This window comes from Biomphalaria glabrata, chromosome 15 (genome assembly GCF_947242115.1).
Source record: "Biomphalaria glabrata chromosome 15, xgBioGlab47.1, whole genome shotgun sequence".
Classification (NCBI taxonomy): Eukaryota; Metazoa; Mollusca; class Gastropoda; family Planorbidae; genus Biomphalaria; species Biomphalaria glabrata.
The window spans coordinates 22071237-22089059 of record NC_074725.1 but is presented as its reverse complement, the minus strand read 5'-3'; the positions used below and the strand labels follow the sequence as shown (position 1 = coordinate 22089059).

The 17823-nt window shown below is 34.8% G+C and overlaps 1 protein-coding gene and 1 long non-coding RNA gene across 2 annotated transcripts; one reads left to right on the top strand and one right to left on the bottom strand.

Moving 5' to 3' along the window:
* Positions 1-3469: 3469 nt before the first annotated feature.
* On the top strand, positions 3470-6072 carry LOC129923121 (uncharacterized). The gene is made up of 2 exons (XR_008775046.1): positions 3470-4883; positions 5266-6072. It is a non-coding gene; the product is annotated as an uncharacterized LOC129923121 (long non-coding RNA).
* LOC106066495 (galactoside alpha-(1,2)-fucosyltransferase 2-like) lies at positions 5403-16488 on the bottom strand. Its single transcript, XM_013225547.2, has 3 exons — positions 16347-16488; positions 11103-11298; positions 5403-10090 (listed from the first exon to the last, which is right to left on the bottom strand). Exons 1-3 carry the CDS (start codon positions 16352-16354, stop codon positions 9218-9220), a joined length of 1077 nt encoding a protein of 358 aa, XP_013081001.2. The 5' UTR covers positions 16355-16488; the 3' UTR covers positions 5403-9217.
* Positions 16489-17823: the final 1335 nt, after the last annotated feature.

Here is a 17823-nt window from a genome sequence, read left to right as displayed (position 1 = left end):
GCGGTAGTGGCACACACGCAAGAGGAACTTCAGTCACTAATGTCACTTCTTTCAGGCCTGTAAAGAATATGGCTTGACTATTAGCACGAAGAAAACAAATGTTATGGGACCACCTGCTACAGAACCACCCTCCATCCTCATAGACGATAAAAAGCTGGACGCCGTAAACGAATTCTGCTATCTGGGATCCACAATTACAGATGACCTGTCTCTAGAAGAGGAGATGAAAAAACGCACAGGGAAGGCTGCCTCGACATTCGCTAGACTCAGACCAAGAGTTTGGGAAAACCATAAGCTAACTACGGTGACCAAAATGGAAGTCTCAAGGCATGTGTTATGAGTACACTGCTGTATGGCAGTGAATCATGGACCACCTACGCAAAGCAAGAGAGAAAACTGAACTTATTCCATTTGAGATGTCTCCGTAGGATTTTGATGAATGTCACGTGGAAAGAAAAAGTGTGCAATACTGAGATCCTTGAGCGATCAGGTATTCCCAGCATCTGTACAGCCCTCAGACAACGCCATTTGTGCTGGCTTGGACATGTTCGCCGGATGGAGGACAAGCGCATCCCGAAAGTCATCCTCTATGGTCAACTCGCGACTGGCACAAGAAAAACTGGTCGCCCCCACCCCCGTTACATAGATGTAATAAAACGTGACCTCAAATCAGTGAACATCAATACTGACAATTGGGAAGACATAGCTCTAGACGGCAACAGGTGGAGAGAGACAGTGACCAAGAAAGCTATGGACAGTGAAAGTACATGGGTCTCAGCCCAGGAAGAAAAACGCACAATCCGAAAAACGGCCAGCTCCTCTACCACCGAAGCAAAAGCCACCTTAACCTGCGCTATCTGTGGACGGGAGAGTCTCTCCAAAATAGGGCTCCACAGCCACACGAGGAAGTGTGCTCTGAGATGAACCATAGTCGTTCTACGACTGAAGGAGGCCAATGAATATATATATATATATATATATATATATATATATATATATATATATATATATATATATATATATATATATATATATATATATATATATATAGGACGGTTCGGGAAGGATCGCCGTCGTGAACAGAGCTCATGAGAGTCACGAGAGTTGTAGTCATCTGACCACCTAGAAACGTCGAGCGACGTTCTGTCCGTTCTGTCCGGTTCGAGAAGGCCAGTAGGGACCCTATATAAGAGCGGAGGTGACGCAGTCAAGAGGGTCGAGAAAAGGGGCTCAATACAGCAAGGTTCAGAAAGGTGGTTCACGACAGGGGTTCAGAGCCCGGTTCACTACAGTCCGGTCGACTACAGCACAGTTCAGCGGTGTGGTTCTGTACGGAGCATTTCGACGGTTCAGTGCGGAGTACTGTCAATTACAGTTGAGACGACTGGCGTCTTGATCTTGGTCTGCGATCGAGTCCGACACAACGAGCCTAGTGTGTGAAGTCAGTCCTGAACCCAGTGCAAGCCCGGAACGAGACGGAGAGGCCAGTGCAAGAGTTGATACGGCGGAACGGTGTTATCGGAGAGATATTTGTACAGTGTACGTGTTGCCAATTGTACGTTACTTTGGAGCCCTGACCTGTCAAGTTCTTTAAGTTGGTGGTGTAAGGTGCAGTTTGCAGAGAGCCTGGATAGTGAGATTCGTAACAATATATTAAATTAACAATGATTAATTAATTAATTGGTTAATTTCTTTTCTATTAAATTCACTAAGAGTGTGTGTGGGAGAAATCAAGTGTAAAAAAATTGTATCAAACAATTGATATGAGCTTTGTAAAAACAAAACAGAATAATCCATTTTGGGAAAGTTCACTGTTGATAATTTTCACCAAGAGGAGTATATGTAGTTTCTTCATCAATACAATAATTCCCGGCATTCAATAGGATATTAATTGGATCAATAGATTTCACTTTTGAAAAATACCAGCCAATATATATTCACCACCCAAAACCATTGTAACATTCATCCATCCATCCAAGTGACGCTATACACTATACAGCCCATCCTTACATTCAGATCTCTCTTGAGCTTTTCCTCACCACGCCTGAAAGCTATGTTGTTATAGATCTGCATCTGCATCGTCAATCCATCGTATTCTTGGTCTGCTTTGAGTCGCCTGCCTTTTGTTTTTTCCAATAAAGATCATTTGACACCTTAAGCTGCATATTATGACTCCTCTACTATTTGGCCTACAGTTAAATTTGCCACTGATTTTGGTCATTTTAGGACAGGTGATAGTGGGGGTGGCGAGCGTGTGTTTGCAGGTCTGACAGTTAGGGTACGTCGCTTACATGGCTAAGTGCCCGGTTCACTCGAAAGGCAGATCGAATACAAACTTATTTTCACGTCAGGCACCCTCCAACCTAATGGAATCAACAACCAGCACACTTTTATTCAATATGCGATGCGTAGAAATAGGCTCCAGATTTAGCTTTTTAATGCTATTTTGTATTTTAGTCTTCTTATCTTCTTATCTTATATAATACAGACGTTACTTCAAAAAAGAAGATGATTACGTCCTACGCGTCATGCATTTAGTCATGCATATTAACCAATGACTTAAATTCTGCCAAGTCACTGGTTTTCCTGGCTAGCTCAGGCAACCCATTCCATGCTCTAATAGCACTATGGAAGAAGGAGTATTTGTACAAATTTGTCCTAGCATATGGGACGAGGAATGTGCCTTTATCTTTGTGTCTTTCAGAGTATTTTATTAAACTTTGTTTTTGTATTTGAAGATTATGGTTCAGTGTTTTATGTATGATTGCTACTTTACTTTTGAGCCTTCTGTCCTGAAGGCTTTCTAAATTTAGTGATTTTACTAAAGGTGTTATTCTAGTCAAATGTGAATATTCGTTTGTTATGAATCTCACTGCTCTATTTTGTGTCTGTTCTAGTTTCTTAATGTTTTCTTGAGTTGAGGGGTCCCAAACGGAGGATGCATATTCTATTATTGGCCTAACCAAGGTTAAATAACATTTTAGTTTTATGTTCTTATTTGATTTATAGAAATTTCTTTTAATAAATCCTAATGCGTTGTTTGATTTTTTTGTAGTTTCATCAATATGTGGATTCCATGACAGTTTTTCATTTATTATAACACCTAGGTATTTTGCGTTTTTAGTCTGTGTTACTGGTTTGCCATGAATATTATAAGATAAGTGGAATTAATCTGTTTTAGTTTTTTTGTTACTCTTAACAACTGACATTTTTCTGGGTGGAAAGACATGCTCCAATTTGATTCCCATTTCTGTAATTCATCTAATTCTCCTTGTAAAATATCTGTGTCTTGTGTTGTTTTTATTGTTCTATATATTATGCAATCGTCTGCAAATAATCTGACTTTTGTTCCTGAAGTAATGCAATTTGGTAAATCATGTATGTAAATTAAAAATAGTAGTGGACCTAGTCGTAGACTGTCTCAAAATATATAGACCACGGAAATTAAATTTAAAGGTTTAATCATGGTTTAGGTTGAGGTTGTTTGCAGTGTTCAGGCTGCGAATCTGTGAAAACCGTACCGTGCCTTAGAGATCACCGAAGAGGCAAAAGGAACCTGCTTACAAAATTTCATGCTTATACCTTTGATAGTTTAAGAGATCTCCTTATGTGCACATGCATAAATGAGTGGTATTTTAAAAATATATTTAAGATATACCAGTATGGAGAAACTGAGATGGTATCTGAACATAGTTAAATTCATTTTTCTACTGTATAGTTCTATCTCACTAAATATATATTTATTTATTGATATGTATAGATTTCAGAAAAGTGTATGCAGAGATAAGAGTATTAAATGTTAATAGTAATCATCCATGAGATTTCCTATGCTACAAGTTTATTAAAGTAAAAATTATGTCATAGCATGAAGAAGTGTCAAAAACAGTAACAGTAAATTAAATCTTTATTATTTAAGTCCATTCATTCAATGCTGTGAATCATAATATATTCCAATCAATTGATGTAAGAGTATTTACAGCGAAAAAGTGTAATATACATTTCAGGAAACAATTATACCAAATCCAAAATTGAATAAAGAAAACAAATGTATACACAAGCCATGAGTTGGATAGGATTGAATAGAACACTTTAAAACAAACAAGATGTCTGTAAAATATTGTCTAAATTCAATGCTAATAAATCTTTATAAAGGACATACTCAGACACATCTCATCTGTTCCATGACTTTCATCACAGGGGTGTGTCGCAACTATTGAATTAGTTGTAAAAAAATTGTATACGTCATTCGCGCTATTTTATTTTTTTCTTGTGGTCTAGCTGCTCTCCCCTTGCGCTTCGTCATAAATGATATATGACGTCAAACTTTTCTTCTTGATCGTTTGGTAGATTCTCTCCATCTTGAGCCAAGTCCAAGTGTATCTTTTGAGTTCCTGAATTATACTTGTGTCTTCGTTACTGGATAGCCTTAGCGTTGTTATATATTCTTGGATTATTTTGATCCCTGTTTAGGGTGAGTTTTATTTCACATTGTAAAGTTATTTTAATGTGGATTCGATCGTATTCTTTTATAATTAGATTAGAGGATTAGAAGAATATCTATTATTTGTCTTTCTATAGGGTTTTCGTATCAGAACTGAAGTGCTCAGTCTCAGAAGTGAGATTTCAGTCTCAGGTTTTCTGTCTGAGGTTGTCGTTTCAGGTTTCGGGACTGAAGTTCGAGTCTGAGGTTCCAGATTCCGGGTTTCTATATCCAGACTTGGTGTACATTGTGAGTTTGCAAGTTGTGGTGCTACTCTGAACTTTAATTCTACATTGTTGATGAACAGTATCTTGGTTAGTAGATCTACTCGTGTTACCATTGTTATATGAATTTCACGCCACCTGATTACAGAGACTGTGTCTTGAGATGGAACCTTGATGAGGTTAATACTATTTCATTAAAATACTATTAAAAGTATTTAATTTGAATCATATTATACTAGATCTATATGTACTTGTATTTGTTATCATTATCATTGATAATATGTCATTTTTCATTGTATAAATATCATTAGATTTAATCTATATTTTTAATATAAATCATCATACACATTGTTTATTCGTTTATGTGTAGCTGGGTGTGTCTGCTGGGCTGAACCTTGGGTATAAAAGTAAAATATGTTATAAATTAATTATAACACACATACAAATATTAAAATTAATAATAATTTGATACCTAGACAATTCAATTATTCAGTAATTAAATCTTAAGACCTGACAGGGTGCTATGACAGTTGCCATAACCAAATCCCTTCACTTTTCCAGGTCATAAGCTGTTCTTAGCTGATATCGACAAGGAGCCTGGTCTTTATAATTCTGTTGTGGGATTCACTTGTGCTAACACAGGCTACTAGTGTTCTTATAATGCTGACATATACATACAATCAATGAATAGTACAGAATTATAGACAAAATATATCATTATTTATTTCATGTATTAGTAATGTCAGAGCATTTCCAAGAAAAAGACCAAAAAAAAAAAAGTTATTGCAACAATGAGCAATTGACTATTTGAACAATGTCTTAAAACTCAGAAATACCTGATAATATCTTTCTTATTCCCATTGCTAGTAGTTGTTCTTTTCAATGCAATATTTGAGCATAAAAATGCTTGAACAAGTCTAGAAAAAAAAAATTTCTATAAAACTGCTATTAATATAAAAAAATGTGGCCAAAATTCATCTAGAAGCAAGTCAATAATTAGGTCACTATGTATAACATGTTAATATTGAATGATTAAATGAATCAGGCATTGTCTGACATTGTCTAAAAACAAGCACCCAGAGTGGAACATTTATAAGACAAAACTGATGAGACTGTTGCAAATTCCTTACATTAAGGTAAATAAAAAAAAGGACAATTTCATGGCCAAGTTTAGTTGTTTTTTTTATACTTATCTTTTATATTTAAAAACACAAAGGTTTTCATACAGAAACATATTAAACATGAGATGTGTAAACTGTTTTTTTTTAATATGTTGAGCTTTAAGTTATAAATATTTTTTTAGTAAATCGCTTACAAAAATTATTTCCTTGTCATTTTTTTCCTTTGTGATCTTAAATAATGTAATTTTTTAAAAAAATGTAATAATTACTTTTAATTTTTTATTGTTTTTGGGGAGAGACTATAAAGCCCCTTACATGCTCGAGGTCACTGCAGGCTATATTCATTATTTCACATCAATATCTTCCTAAAATTCAGACAGTAACTGAATTGGTAACAACAAGCATGACAACAAATAACCAATCTAACCAATAAATTAGTTAATAAACAAGTAGGTTGTCAAGCAAAGGGAATTATACAGTAGGCTCAATAAAGGTCACACATTTCTATGGACAAAATTTAATGAGGGCGTCAAAGCTGCCAGCACAATGATCGACTTTTTCCAACCAAGAAATATGAAGTACCCAAAAGAATGAAAAGAAAAAGCCTCTGTGACGGCTCTGTGCTATACCAATATAAGTTATATAGGTTTGTCATGTTAGGTCTGAGAATATACAAGCGATTACAAATGTAAATCATACAGAAAACAATATTTAGGAATTAAAACAAAAGACACTGTCTTGGGTTTTCCCTTTTCCCTCTATTTTTCTACTAAACTAAGGCAAGAAGCTAAAGTGAGTGGTAATAAGTGACAAGAATATTTTGTTCTTGTAGTTTGTTCAAAGGCTCCTATGGGGAAAAAAAAGTGAGAAGCTATCTCTGCCACTAGATAACATTATGCTTTCTGGCCCTGCTAATGAGTAAAAAGCACTTCTCTTGGGACAGATCGTAGCAAGCCTATCACAAGTTAAAAAAAATTATAGGAAATAAAAAGAAAAAAAAAGTTTATACAATCAGAACTAATAACAAATCCCTATAGTTACTGTAGCTATTTTTTTTTTAAATTGTTGTTGAGAAATTCATATGACAAGCAGTTATATCCTACACTTAGCTGAGAAACCAAGCCTAACATAGGTGAAGTCTTAGGAGTTCACAAGCCAAGCCTTTTTTTTTTGTTCAGTGCTTGTGCTCTGATTTTGTTATTTTTGTAGTAGCATACTCAATGCAAGATAAGAGAAAAGCCAAAAAAAAATAAATAAAAAAAATACTACCATAAAGTCTTATGCCTCTATTTACATTAAAAGCAGCTCTGATCATCATGTTGCTATGAAGATATCTAGTGATCTTGCACACAATCAATACAAAATTGACTTTATAAAAATATATTAAATTCACCTACAATTTTTTCTACTTAAAAAACTATTAAAAAAAGATACATTTAAGAAATGAAAAAAAAAAAGTGCATTTAATTTAACTTTTGAGTAACAGTATTTAATTTATTTAAAAGTTGGCATAATTCTATTACACTTATGAGTTTAGAAGACACTAAGAGGTACAAAGACTGTCTGAATTTTCTATCTTTTTTTGGGCCATAGTTCATATCTCTTTGCTATGTAACTCATATTCAAAAACAATGTATGAAGAGGCATGTACATTTAGATGATAACTCCCATCACCTTCCAAAGATCACAACTCCCATCACCTTACCAATCTTGTAAAATGTGTTTTTAATAATGGCTTTGACGAGGCAAAACATACAAGAACAAAAAAAATAAAAAAATAAAATAAGGTGAAAGATGTGGTGAATAACTACTGTAAGGAAAAATAAAAGAATTCTACAATAATAATTGTAATTCACATTGATAAAAACAAAAGAAATCTGGATTCTGTACTGGCCACACAGTTACCTCGCAGTACCACATAAGCTGGGAGTATTTAAACATCTCTACAATGATTTCAACAGAAAATAACTTATTATTACAGATCAGATCCAAACTATTCAAAAATATGAACTAAAAATAATCTAACACTTTACTGCCTGGTCAAGCTAAAAGTGTTTTGTTAATAGATACATCTAATACCCTGGCAATATATTAAAACCATTCTAAGCAGCCTCAATACAGCTCTGTACCAGCAATAATCTCTTTCTTCCCTACAAAAAAAAAAAAAAATCTTACAGGTAGAGCTGATGAAGTTACAGGTTATCATAGATTAGTCCACCAGAGTGTAGTCTGATATTAGAACAGTACCACTCTGATTATAGATTTATTCCTTTTCAACTGAAAGACCTTTAAAAAAATTAAAATATAAAAAAAAAACAACTGTGTTTTTTGTTGTTGTCCTTTACAATAAATGTGATCGTTATGGTTTGGACAGGAATGTTCCAATAATAGTTAAAAACAGTAAAAAAACAAACAAACATATGAAGATGTAACTAATACCACGAAAATAAACTATCATTTTTATAGGCAGAAATGCTGCTGAAGAATATATCGGTATGTTTGCTTAGCTTACTTGACAACTAAGCAAAGGCACATGATATGCCCAAACCCTTCTCACAAATATCCTACATTCCAATCAAAGTTCAGTTGTTAAATGCTGGTACAAAAATTTTTCAATACATTCGTAAAACATAATGATTAGAAAAAAAACTAGAAATGGAATTCAATGAACTCAGGTTTTAATGAAATTAATCAGAATCATAATGGATAAAAACAAAGAGAACTTTACTGTATACCAGCAAAGACCAAGAAACACTGATATGATAGACTGTTCAATTTTTTAATTTCTTCACAATCATAATTACACAATAAAAAAAAACCCAATAGTGCCAGCTTACAAAAGTATTGGAACATGGAAATAAAACTATCAATGTTAGTGTCTTTACTGACAAATAAACTGCAAAGGTTTTTAATTAGCTTGAATTAGTTCTCTAAAATATAAGAAAACTGTGGGATGTGTGGCTTTGGCTTAGCAGCCTAAGAAGGGGGCCCGAGTTAAAATCATTACTTGAGCAGAAATGTGTTTGCTGAGCCAGATTCCTCTTCCCCACTGATCCACAAAAGAGATTGGACCACAGCGCACTGAGCTTGCTATAAGCATGAAAGAAGCACTATACAAAATATTTTTTCTAGCAGCTATCAATTTCAGAACGAGCACATTGAAACAGTAATTAGAGCATCAACAGTTAATTACTCATTAGATATTAGTGACATGTCAAGCTTCATACATCAATGCTAGTAACAAACAACAGTTGCTAAAAAAAATGTTGAATTTCATGGAAATTCTTCATACCATAATAAAAACAAATATGAAAATAAACATTGAATCACATAACCCACATCCGGAGATGGACACAGAATCACATGACCCACAAACAATGATAAAAATTGTATCACATAATTCCCATCCAGTTCGGTGGGTAATAGTCTTCTTTAACAGTCAAATTACCTATTTTAGTATTGGGTTGGGGGTAACCAGCATAATATATAACCTCCCCTCTGACCAAGTAGCCTGCCCACCATGAGTAAGAACCAGAAGTGATGATCATGTGGTTACAGCTGATCATTATAGCCAGATCAAGAGATCCGTCTGTCTCATGAGAGTAATGCACATCAGGACTATCATCTAAGTTGGTTTCTGCCCATATTAGGTCATTGGTGCAAATAATGAATAAGACTTTGCTGTATTTCTTTCTAAAGTAGTTCATGGCCCTGTAGTAATAAGGAATGGGGGCAACTGTGAAGCCTTTCACACGCTGGCGAACAAAATCTCCCCTGCGCACATGTATGGCCACTAAAACGGCATCAGGCATGTTTTTATCATCACGCAGCTTTTGAATGTACTGCTTTGCCGCTATCTGGAGGTTGTCATGGAGGACAAAATGGCGATCCAGAAGATCATCACGGACGTCTTTATAATATCTCCAGGACTGGTAGTATCCGTCCAAATAAGCATCTCGAGTGGGGTCTATATTTTCAACCCCCTTATAGTATGCTGCGGCCCTTTCCTCTGTGTATGTGTTGTAGGGCTCCCTGAGTAGACTTAAGGGCCCTTGGAGGGTTGGAATTTTAAAAACATCTAGCACATCTAGGTCACCAGGTATAATCGGGGTCATGTTGTAACGCTTGGCCATGCCCACTAAGGTGGCATACTCAAACATGTGGTTGCCCAGCCTGCCTTTGTATGTAATCATGATCCTGGACTGCCTTTGATCTACCTTACTTTCATGGTCTGACCATCTCAAGACATGGCGATGTACTGGAACCTATTGAAATGAAACATAACAAAAATGAAAATCAAATGGAGTAAACAGCATGATCTATTCTGCTCTACAAATTACTGACATAGGCTCAATGGAGTAGACAATACTTATCAATTAATCAACCTAGGATCATCAAATATTAAATAATTATTGAGAGAAACATATGCTGGGGCTATAGCTGGTGTCCTTGAAATAAGAATTAAGTTAAATAGTCTTTGTGTCTTTAGACCATAACTCAGTCAATTAGTTGTTTTTTTCTATTTTCTATGGGACAGGTGATGTTAAGATCTTTAGTTTCAGTGGCTGATAGCAAACAAAGGTGTCGTGTGGATAGCACAACGACCAACTGCCTTTACTTTTTTGGTGGACTCATTGGCATTTGAATCTGAGACCCCTATGTTCTTGACCACTTTACCAAAAACTTTACCACTCTGTCACCTCGACCCCCCAATTAGGTATTATAACCATTGTTTATGGCTTATTTATATGCCAAGGATATTAAAAAAAACAACAACATCTAAAACTACCAATATAGCCAGGCTTCCGCATAAACTAAGAAACTACACAAATAGGTGGGACATATTTAACATGAAAGTGAGGGGAGGGGGGGGGGAATAAAAATCTAAACTGCTTTAACTGTTTCATTGTTGTTAAGAGTTCATATTCAAAACAGGATTTTAGTTCAACAGCCTTATGTATAAATTGTATACTATATATATATATATATATAAGTTGTTTTTTTTCACTCTTTTAGTGCTTCTTTTTTATAATTAAGAATGATAATTACGTGAATCACTAAAAAATAACTTTGAAAGTTTTGATATTGAATTAAAACAATTAGGATTAACTATTGCTTTACCAGCAAAACAATTTCTTTGTTAAAATTTAAAAAAAAATGGATATAAAAGATTATTTCTTAATAGCTAAATACAGAGTGTACAAAATTATTTCTTCATAATTAAATTTACAATATTTTGAATTTGCTCTATTTGTGCTCCTTAAAAAAAAAGTTTACCTTATTATTTAAATAAGAGTAGATATAGGTCAAGTCATTGATGTAAATCATCAAAATGAAAAAGACTGCGGCTGAAGCCAGTAAGTAGCACTTGGGTCCTCTCCTCAGTCTCATGGTTGGGAACCAGTTGCCTGATGCTCGATGTGTAATATTTATGTTGTCATTGGAGGAAATACTCACTTGAAACTTTTTTATTCTGGAATTATTTATTTAAAAAATTGTTTAAAAAAATATTTTTAAAGTAATTTTTAGCCAGATTCATTAAGACATACATGTTGCTGAACCTAATAACAGATATGAAGTTAAAGGCTGAAGAAATGAATGATGCTTACATGATACAGGCAAAAATAATATAATGGCATCTCAACAGCTCTAACAGTCATACAAAGATGACCACCAAGATCCCCCCCCCCCTCCAAAGCAATATGTAGCCCTAGGATTCTCTAGAACAGTGGTCTTCAACTTTTTTTTGGCTTACCACCACCTTTTAGTATTTTTCTTTTAAAAAATCCGCCAGCGCCCCCTCTAAGAAAAACAATTATAAAGAAGCGTGAGAAGGCAAATTTCGAACACAATGTCATTTTTTAAATTCTTCTTCTTCCTCGTTCTGATCTTTATGTTGGAGCGTTCAGATGACTAGACCAATATATGAGATGAACTGCACAGTGGTTTCCAAATTATGGAGCTCTCCATTTAGTTTTCTTTCAATTGGGGTGTTTTGGGGCCAGTGTGTTGTACGGGCCACATGGTAAATTTTTATGCTGACAATAACACATATTCCGCATGGGAGACGAACGCATGCCAAAGGCGATCTTCTTTGGCAAGCTTAGAGGAGGATGGCGTGTTTTTGTAGCTTTCATTATGGAAAAGAACTGCTCACAGAAATTAGTGCTTGCAAACATAGCAAGAATTCTGGCTGCAAATTTCCACAATTCAACGTACATTCAGGCCAGTTCAGGGTAAATAACTGCAAAATTTTAGCACAGCCGATTCTATATACTTCGATTTCAACAAAGAATCTGACTGTATTCTATCAGCTGTAGTTGCACATTATCAGCAGCATTTTCATAATCAAATAAGAATGGAGATACAAACAACAAAAATTCTTGCTCGTATGAAATGAAGCCATGAAAACGGTCATTGAAAGCATCTATTAACGATTCCAGGTGTAAGACATATTTACCAAATGTTGTAGCCATAGGCTATTTAATCTTTTTAGTTCCTGACACGTTGAGAAGTGAACAAGATTTTCTCTTCATATTTGGTTTGTTCACAGTCGTAATTTTGCATGAAAGCACTTCACATGATCACACGCAGTTGTGACAATTTGGTCTTTACCTTGAAGTTTCAAATTCAAGTCTTGCAGGTGACCAGTGAGATCAACTGCAAATGCAAAATCCTGAACCCATTCGTCAGTTTGGAAATGTTCAACAGGTTCACCTTTCATGTTCAGAAACAATACAATTTCCTCCCGCAGTGCAAAATATCTCTTCAATACTTTATGACACAGAGCCAGCAGACTTCTGTGTAGAAGGGAACACAATCAAATTCGTGTCCAATGTCATACAGAAACATTGAAAATTGGCGAGAATTTAAACCACAGGCACGAATAAAATTGAGAGCGACTGAAACTGGTCTTATGACATGTTGGAACTACAATTGCTGTGCCCAGAATGTTTCATGGTGAATGATGCACTGAAAATGAGCAAATTTAAAATTAGCACCAGTCTCTCTAATTTTTGAAAGCTTTGCATCACAACCAATTCACTTCATGGTTGGTGCGCCATCCATTGTTAGACTAGCCAGCTTTACCAAAGGTAAAGTGTACTGCAATATCACCTCCTGTTATTTCTCAAAAACATCCTTGCTTGTTGTGTTGTTATGCATAGAACAGAGCTCAAGTAGTTACTCATTACATCTCAAAATTCCTGTCACATGCCTTTTTGAATATAGCCAACTGTGCTACACCCGGTACATCAGTTGACTCATCGAGAGCAAATGAAAATAATTCAAAATCAACTATTTTGTTCTTTAATTGTTCACACAATCTGACTGACATGTCATTTATTCTATCTTCCACAGTGTTCCTAGTTAACGTTATTTCTTTCAATGCTTTCACCATTTCTGGATAAATTACTTCTGCAGCTTTAATGACACACTCCTTCATAAAATCCCATTTACTAAATGATTTTCTAAGGCTTGCAATTAAGTTTGACAAAATGTAGCTTGCTTTCACTGCAGACTCACTCTCGTTGTTCAGTTTAACAAACATTATAATATAATACTATTTTTCAATTCAAGTAGCTTGTCATCTCTTATTTTCCAGCGTAATAGTTTAACATTATTTCGATAATTTTTTAGGTGACCAAGTGGGCCACATGCAAAGTGGTTGCGGGCCCCGAACGCCATGTTTGACATGCCTGATCTACAGGGTATTTGTTAAATTTCAATATTAATACTGGTAAAGTTAAGGATCCTATGCCTCATTATAAAGTGAGTAAATTAGGTGAAAGGTTGTTAGGAAAGAGACATCATTTCTTCTTTGACAATTATTTTAGCTCTGTTCAGTTAGCAGAGAACCTCTAGGGCAGCATATCTATCTATTGCTATTCCAAAATAAGGCCTAACAGAAAAGGTTGGCCTCTTGATCTCAAACCCAAGGCATTAAAAAAAAACTAAAAAAGGTGACGTCATGGTTAGGCAGAAAGGCAATCTTGTTGCTACAGCCTGGAAGGATAAACGTTGTCACTCTTTTAAGTACCAACACGACTTCGGGTATCGTTGAAATTACTCATCAAGGACTAGGTGGCAACTTTCAAGTCAAAGTCTTATCTGCAGTTAATACCTACAATAAATCAATAGGTGGTGTTGACAGATTTGATCAGCTCTCATCCTACTATCCAGAAGGAAGGAAATCTGTCAAATGGTGGAGATACATTTTCCGCTTTCTCCTCCAGACTGCTGTCATCAACAGCTGAATAATTTATTAAATGCTACTTCTCACAGTCCAGACCCAAATGCCTATCACTAGGACATCTAGAGTTTCGGCTTGAGATAAGCACAGCCATTCTAAAAAAAACATTGTTCGTAAAAGGAAGCAGAGTGATCTTCAACCATCAACTCAAGGAGTTGGCATGAGTGACCTTCTTGAGCATAGGCTCATTGCAATGGTGGGAAACAAACGTGCCTGCCATTTATGTATGAAGAACAAACAGTTTGGGAAAAGAAACAGAGCACATGAAACTGCTTACAGATATATAATCTCTGCCAGAAAAGGCTCTGTAAAGGAGAATGTTTTGCTAAATTTCATAACTCATTGATACTTCCAAGTCATGCTTAATGCTTATTGCTCTATAAACATTTTTTTGTTGTACTTTTGTCTTTTACTGTTATTTATTATTTTTAATTTATATTAAACTTTATCCATTGTTATGACATGATTAGGAATTAGTTATTTGTTTCGGGAATAAGGGGAAAGTTTTAATTAGCGACAAGTGACGTAACAAATCTTTAAAAAATAAGAACGCTCTAAGTGACGCTAAAAGGAAGACGCTTCTTGTAGAGTAGTAGACTTGAGTACGACATAATTGACATCGGACGATTCCCTTCTTGAGTATTAAACATATTTGTAGAACAACATATCAGCGTCGACTACATATTTGATTGTTTCGGCCTTTCGCCGGTATTACTGAAGTAGTTGAGTTCAGCGTTACTTCCAGTCAGATCCACACTAGACAGATTGCCAAGAATCAACACTGCGCGGAGGCCTTAACACCATTCATCTGTAATCTTTTAAAATTTGACTTAATTTGCTTCAATATTTTTTTTCTCTGAATTTTAATAGAATTTGTGTTTTTGTTAGGGATGGGACAGTTATTGGTAGTCAAATGCATAGTGATGAAAGTTTGAAAGGGTGATAATATGTAACACCGTTAGTCTAATAGTTAGTTTAAAGAAGTATAAAATTGAGTGTAATGGCACCATTGCTTCTTAAAGGTATTAACTGAATAGGAAAACTTTTTTTTTATTAAGTCTACTAATCAAAATAAATATCAAGCCAATCAAGGTTTAAAGAGAAACTCCGATGGTTTTGAAAATTTTTGATATAATATGTGTTTTGATTTATAGATAATGTATAATTATATTTTTATTCTTCTTCTTTTAAAATTTGCAATAATAACTTTGTAATTGATGTTTTTCTGACATATTTTTTCTGCGCATCCAAAATGATCAGATTTTTACCGGGTTTCTATGTGACGTCACACTAACCTATTAATTTCATCTATTGACTTATTGTATAACGGGAGACCATGCAGTAAAGTTTACATTCTTTGTCTATGCAGATAGATCTATATCTTGTAATAAAAGAAAAAAATGCGTGCTGAAAACAGATTTACATGCTTAACTAACCACGGCAGTGTGTATTTTCTCGCCTGACCACTCAACACACACAAACACTATCACTTGGTTTCTTGTCATGAGTGTCATGACCAACTACACATAGTCTAGACTAGATTACACTGACCACTTTGTTAGAATCAGTCAGACACATGATCTATTTTCTTCCTAGGACAGGGAGGGGCTTAGATGAAAATGTTACTTTTTGTTTTATCGAGTTGTTTATACTTTTAGTTCTCTCTCTATATATATAACTCTACTGTACCATAGCTCTGGACTAGGCTGTCACTAAGCCTAACAGCTAGTGTAAGAATGAAGCGATACGATTGGTTAAATGTAGTTTCTTTTTCAGTATTGTTGAGGAATGTGATGTATGCCTAACCTAAAAACAAAATCTCAAAGAACCCCATTTTTTTTAGATGTCAAGAATTTACTGTCTAATTTATTAAATATAAATGTTTCTAAGCATTTAAATACAAAAGTAGTAAAGTAAAATGTTTACTATTACAACTTTTTTACACAGAATTCAAATTTAAATATGTCAATAACTGAAATTGAAAAACCATCAGACATCAGAGTTTTTTTAAAGTTAAAGCATACACTTCGTTAAGATTCATTTGACTTTTGACTGTGAATTTTGTGGCACATTCTGACATTGACATTCAGTGATCAGTGATTCACTAAGAGAGGGGGGCCATGACTACCTTGCTATGTCACTGGTTTCACATGATATTATCAATATAATAATGACTACAGACTAGATCTAGTCATCTACATATTCTACATTCATGATTCACCAAACACAAAAGTGCAAAAGGCTGAAGAAAATAAAAAAAAAAAGTTAACCTTTCCATAAAATATTATCTAGAAATCTAATTTCTAGATTTTAGCCTCTAGAAATAGATCTATTGCCATCGACAGCTTAAAGGTGTAGCCAAAGTGATTTAGTTTATTAAATCTTGATTCTCTTACAGGCTAAGAAGTAGATCTAGACTTAAGACTAAGTAGACCTAGTAAGTTAAAAGATCTCCAGACTCTAGTAACTACTTCTACATCCGGTAACTAGCCAGACACTTCATAACAAAAGATTAAAAAAAGACAAGGCTTAACTCACAGACATATATATATTTATATATATAAGCTATACAAACATAGTGGGTAACATAGGTCAGATGCCTAGATCTAGTTTATAAACTTTGGAATAGATAAGAGAGTATAGATCTATAGTCTATTGACTATTGATCTAGTAGTAGAGCAGTAGAGGGGTCTAGATCTCTATAACTTGTATAAGAGTCTCTAATTATTATCTAGACCTAGGCCTACCACTAAGCCTGTATATACTATAATATAGATCTAAATCTAGATATTTAGATCTAAAAAAAGTAAATCTATTCTAACAGAATCTAACTATTCTAACCTGAGTCCTGAGTAGTCTGAGTGTAGTACTTTTTATTTTTAACTTTTATTACTTTTAATTTTATGTTACTTTTCTAGATCTAGTCTAGATCTAATAATTAGTCTACTACTAGATCTATATTCTAGTAGTAGTAGTACTAGTAACTAGTGTACTACCATACCGTCACTGGGCCTTACTGGCGTTAGTACCGGTGACTCGGGTGATGGTAGGCCTACTCTGACTCTGTATTTTTTATTGTAACAAACAGTGCTTTTTTTTTCTTGTGATGGCGTACCCGGTACCGGCACCTTTTTTAATTTAGTGAAAAATTGTTTCTTTTCTTTTAATGTTTATTATTAATTTATTTACTAGTGTTACTTATAGTAACTAAACTCTAGTCTACTATAATATAACTATAACTAAGTATAGGTTATAGATCTTAAGATCCACTATAGATTATTCTTTATTTAGCTTCTAAATCTAGAAATTTAGATTACTTATTCCTATCTTAGTATCTAAAACCTAAACTAGACAATAGTCTATAGCCACTTCTATAAAGAAAAAAAAGTTTCCCTTTCAGACCTTGCGATCTATTGGGCAGATGATGTTAAGATTGTCTGTTTCTATGGCCAATGGTTAATGAGCAGGGTGTCATGTGGCCAGCACAACGACTAACCACCTTTACTTTCCACGACCAAAGTCAGGTACCCATTAGAGTTGGGTGGACTCGGGGGTGCCCTGAAAATCCCGAAATTCAAAATCCTAGTCTTCACAGAAATTCGAACCCAGGACCCCAGGTTTGGAAGCGGAGCACTTAACCACTCAGCCACCACTATGACTATATTATTTTAACTATGGCTGCCTGGTCGTGCGGTATGCTAACTAGACTGTTGTTCGGACTTCTCAATGGTCCTGGGTTCATGCCCT

Coding starts and splice junctions, on each gene's coding strand:
- LOC106066495 (XM_013225547.2), bottom strand. Junction 10,091..11,102: donor ACTCTTATTTAAATAATAAG/GTAAACTTTTTT, acceptor TCATTTCAATAG/GTTCCAGTACATCGCCATGT.